This window comes from Oncorhynchus gorbuscha, linkage group LG19 (genome assembly GCF_021184085.1).
Source record: "Oncorhynchus gorbuscha isolate QuinsamMale2020 ecotype Even-year linkage group LG19, OgorEven_v1.0, whole genome shotgun sequence".
In the NCBI taxonomy this organism is placed as follows: domain Eukaryota; kingdom Metazoa; phylum Chordata; class Actinopteri; order Salmoniformes; family Salmonidae; genus Oncorhynchus; species Oncorhynchus gorbuscha.
This window is the reverse complement of record NC_060191.1, coordinates 37,943,055-37,948,214: the sequence shown is the minus strand read 5'-3', so window position 1 is coordinate 37,948,214 and position 5,160 is coordinate 37,943,055. Positions and strand designations below refer to the sequence as shown.

Here is a 5,160-nt window from a genome sequence, read left to right as displayed (position 1 = left end):
CGTCCAACTTTTACTGTACTTGCCCATAGCACATTGACTCACACGGATCGGGGGTTGCACCGGAGCATTCTGCGGACTTCATACGGATCTAGCGTTCCCAAAGAGAACGTCAGCTTTTAATAAATAACCTGTTACTCTTGATTATGAAACGATGGATGATTGATAAATCAACGAATAAATATTGACATTTAACTGAAGACCTACTCATAGACCGAAGAAGCATTGTTTTTTAAACATTTTTAGTCTAGCCTTCTATCTAGTCAGTGGAACTCTTTCGTTATCTTGGATTTAAATTGTACTATTTTTGCCGGTGTCCTGAATTTTGAGCAGACTCAAAGCTATTATAAACTCAAACAAGGATTTGCAGTCTCATTCGCTCAAATATAGTTTCTTACTATAAAAAGTTGTATTTGGGGATGTTGAGCTCGGTGAAGATGGAGTCTCATGAACTGCCAGAGTGGAATGCCTTCTACAGCGAAGCCAGTGAGGTAAAAACACTTATACTATATAAGTTTACCATATGGGCTATGTGTGTGGGGATGCTGGATATATGTTTATTTAAAGTCTATTCTAGAGTTTCTTGAAATTAAGTTACTGAATCGAAAGCTCAGTATTTTACGAACACAACTGGCTTTATTTTTATATTTTTCACTCCATTTTCACGTGTGGCTGCAATTTCTTATCTTTAATATAGTAATGTTATAATTTTACAATTCAACATACAACACTGATGTGATATACTTTGGCTCAATTTGTCTATTGTGTGACCTGTTGAAATTGTAAATGTGACATTTAGAAGCCTGTTTACATAAAAATCTATCATCTTTTTTTGTGTTGCAATTCCCTGGTCTGTTTACTAACACGTATTGGCCAAACTATTTAAATATGCAAATTATGAATGTTAAAGCATCTCGGAAATTAAATTAGCAGTTCATTTCGTACCTCCGAAAGTTTAAATAAGCTATACATTTCCTCAAGAAATTCGTGATTAAATGAAAGGCAACTGAAATCCTGTCTTTAATCAACATGATATGCTCTCAAAAAAGTATTAGGTTACATAGATGATTGTGTATTTTACGGCTCTGTGATCCTTTTTTTTGCGCGTATTATATCACCGATAGCCTATAGTCAGATATTTTGGAACGTTTCATTAACAGTTTGTTTTATTTGCTGTGGTTTTGTAGTACTTAGTAGTAGGATAACTACGAAATGAAAGGGAACGAATCCAGGACGCGCATTTTCAGTTTATTATTTTGAGTCGTATTTTTTTCTCTCCCCATTTTCAGGTTTATCAATGCTTTGTGAAATCAATGTCCCTTTCTCAGCAGTTGTATCATTGTCCGTTTATGCTTTCCATTAGTACAGGCTTTTGGACACAAAAATATAATTACATTATTTGTTGTCTAAACCTATATATCTATATTTTTTTGTTTCCAAATGACTAAATCAACTCTTTTCTGTTTTGTTTTCAGATGTATTCCTCTCCCAGTGTCATGAATTCAATGAGCTCAATGAGCACCATCAACAGCTACATCAACCTGAACCCAGCTTGTTCTCCAGCCACCATGAACATGGGCTATGGCAGCTCTGGGCTCAGCAGTCAACTGGCCTCCATGGGCGGAGGGGCCAACCATATGAACATGTCCCCGGTGACTTCATCCCTCAACCCCAACTCTCTCTCCCAGCTGGGCTCCCCAGCCCCTTCCCTGGGCTCCATCTCCCACTATCAGAACATGGGCCAGCCCATGAGCCAGTTGAGCTACCCCTCTCCCACCTCCCTCAACCGGGCCAAGGAGGTGCCCAAGCCATACCGCCGCTCACTGACCCACGCCAAGCCGCCATACTCCTATATCTCCCTCATCACCATGGCCATCCAGCAATCCGGCAGCAAGATGCTCACCCTCAATGAGATCTACCAGTGGATCATGGACCTGTTCCCCTACTACCGCGAGAACCAACAGCGCTGGCAGAACTCCATCCGCCACTCGCTGTCCTTCAACGACTGCTTCGTCAAGGTGGCCCGCTCACCCGACAAGCCCGGCAAGGGCTCCTACTGGGCCCTGCACCCCAACTCAGGCAACATGTTTGAGAATGGCTGCTACCTGCGCCGCCAGAAGCGCTTCAAGATCGATCAAGAGAAGGCTGCGAAGAAATCTGGCAAGGCCCAGGAGGGAGGCTCGGGGAAGGGGGGCCATGGAGACAGCCTGATGGAGGAGCACAGCCCAGCGGGTGGCTCGGATGGGGCTGACTCGGCCCACTCTGACAACTCCCACCCTGGTTCCTCCTCAGAGGAGCAGCAGCAGAGGAGCATGGTCCAGCTGGACTGCGCCCCACAGCCCCAGTCCCACGTCCAGAGCACCCCGGTGGAAATTCCCTCCTCCGTGCCCTCCTCCATCTCCCCCTCCGTCCCTCTTCTCCACTCCCAGATCATGGGAGGCAGCCCCCACCTCCTTCCCAGCGCCATGCATAATCTGGACCTGCAGAATGACCCTCTCAAGGCCATGGATCCCCACTACAACTTCAATCACCCCTTCTCCATCACCAACCTCATGTCCAATGAGCAGAAGATGGATCTGAAGACGTACCAGGACCAGGTGATGGCCTACAATTGCTACGCCTCCTCCTCTCCAATAGCAGCCAAGCAGATCTACGACAGCGCGGGACCCTCGGCCATGGACTCTGGGGCCTACTACCAAACCCTCTACAGCCGGTCGGTCCTCAATGCCTCCTAACATGGAGGCCTTCTGGACCACAGCCAAGTGGTGCTGACAAGGACTTTTAGCAGCCTTGAAATCTCAAAATGTAAGATGGCTGCCATTGAAGGGCTACTCAATAGGGACCAAAGAACATTTAGCAGTGCTGATACACAGTTCAAAAGGGGAACCCTGCAGTTACATGAAGTCGAAGACAAAGGTAAAACCCAGTGCTGGATTGACACCTATTCATCAGAAGGTCTTTAAAACTGATACATTCACAAATTCACACAGAAGTCATGTCTCCCCTTTGCCATTTTTTGCTTTTCTCTTTTTTTAGACTACTTCAAACTGGGTTTTGGTTTGTTCAACAGACAAGCAGGACTACTTGGGTTGTACACATTGTAAATAGATGGAGTGGGGGAAAGGAGTTGTGCATTTATTTATGAAGGGAAGAAAATTAATATATCTTGTACAGTGCTGTATTGACAAGTTACAAAACAAATGTGATATGAAACAATTTGAGGGATTGTGGGAGTGAGAAAAGGTTCAGGTTACTGCTTCGAGGCAGTTGTTACTGCATTACAGGGAATTCTTGTTGTGTTTTACAACATATTGCTTCATTCCCATTTTAATATGTTGTTTTAATCTCTTCAAATACCCATCCGTAAACACAAATGTAGCTGCCACGGTTCATTTTTTACAAGAGGTGGAAGGCTGTTGTTTTTACTGATAAGAGAGCCATTTCTTGTATTCTTTTACCAGGTATCCTTTTAAAGAAAAAAGATGACGTCTGTTTAAAAATGGACGAAACTGTGGTAAATCTAATTTCAGCTTTGTTTGTCTGTTTTTTAAAATTTAATTCAGAGACCCCTTTTCTTATCAATAATGAGAGCCTGCTGTTCCCCAGCTCTTCATGGCATAGGATATTTTAGAATTGCTTCACATTATATTACACAACATACCAAGGGTTAATAGGGAGAGGAGCTATGGTAGGTCCGTTACTAAGATAGGAGTTGAATGGAAATGCACTAATAGGACCATTTACATACAGTACTTTGCACGAGATTCCCCACCGTTTTACACAGCTGGGGAGGCCCAGTGTGTGTTACAACAATGGTATATGATAACCCTTTTTTTTTTTAAACTGCAAATGGCAAACTAGAATTGGATCACTGTAACAATGTCAATGCAACATTGAGCTTTATGTCGCAACCCTCATCCTCAAAGTGCCTTTCAAGATGTTTTGATAATGGAGGACCGATAATTGAATTTTCACTGAAGGAACACTTTTTCAAAGATAAACATTGAGTTTCAGGTCAGAAATGCTGTTTTTTTATTTCTTTGTATTTTAGTTTCAAAAAATACTATTTAAACAATTTTGCTTTTCAGACGTATATATTGTATATATTGTCAGGTTGTTGTTTACGGTTTGAATGTTGTGATTTGAACTATTAATGTTTTTCTTATTAAAAAGCTAAACTTTGGGGGAGAAACACGATTGTTGCCTGTTCCGTTGAAATAAATATATACATGAAATGATCTATAGACTTGATGAAATGGGTGTATATGTTATTTGACTAAATCCTTATATGTCATTTCCATGTTCATTTGGTTTATATTTACAATTGGATGGTAACACAGAGGCTCTGTGATGTAGGTCTTGCTGCAGGATGGACAGGTTCAGCTGAATTCTATAGGGTTGTTGAAACAGCTCCCTACCAAATGACTCTTGTATGTGACTTTTGGGTGGGTTAGACTAAACAGTGTTGAACTCACGCTGGCCCTCTGGCCCCAACACAAACCGGGCCAGGCTTCTAGACACGACTTTACTGTGATGGCCAGTGAATCATCTCACAGTGTTTTAATTGGGATTGGGTGCCTTCACATTTGAACAAAAACTATAATTCTAGTCATTAAAAAAGCTCTAACTGCAGTTTGATGATATCCTAGTTTTACTGCAAATAAGAACTCATGAACTTCCCTCTATGTATTTGGACAGTGAAGCAAACTTTTTTTTAAATTTCAGCATTTTAGATTTGAGATAGAACGTGTTAGGTGACAGTACAGTATGTCAGCTTTTATTTGAAGGTATTTTCATACTTATCTGTTTTACAAGATATAAATGAAAGCACTTTAGTGTACGTTTAGTATTTGGTCCCATATTCATTGCACACAATGACTGCATCAAGCTTGTGGGATGCATTTGCAGTTTGTTTTGGTTGTGTATCGGATTATGTTTTGCCCGATTAATAACATGGGAGTCAATGAGATGTAGACGTTAAAAATGATACTAACCATTCAAGCTAGAAACACCAAAACAACTTCAGGAAGATAGAATCACTTCATGGATTCATATTATTATATTCGATTTGCAACTTCAAAACATCGAGTCTAGTGTAAATGATATTGCTTCTGTTCAGATTTTTTAAATATTATTTATAATTTAGAAATGACAACCATTAAA

General features: G+C 41.2%; 1 protein-coding gene across 1 annotated transcript; it reads left to right on the top strand.

Annotated features, from left to right (window-relative positions):
• LOC124006202 (hepatocyte nuclear factor 3-gamma-like) lies at window positions 1–4,237 on the top strand. Its single transcript, XM_046316045.1, has 2 exons — window positions 1–488; window positions 1,473–4,237. The coding sequence occupies exons 1-2, from the start codon at window positions 417–419 to the stop codon at window positions 2,730–2,732; spliced, it is 1,332 nt and encodes a 443-aa protein (XP_046172001.1). The 5' UTR covers window positions 1–416; the 3' UTR covers window positions 2,733–4,237.
• Window positions 4,238–5,160: the final 923 nt, after the last annotated feature.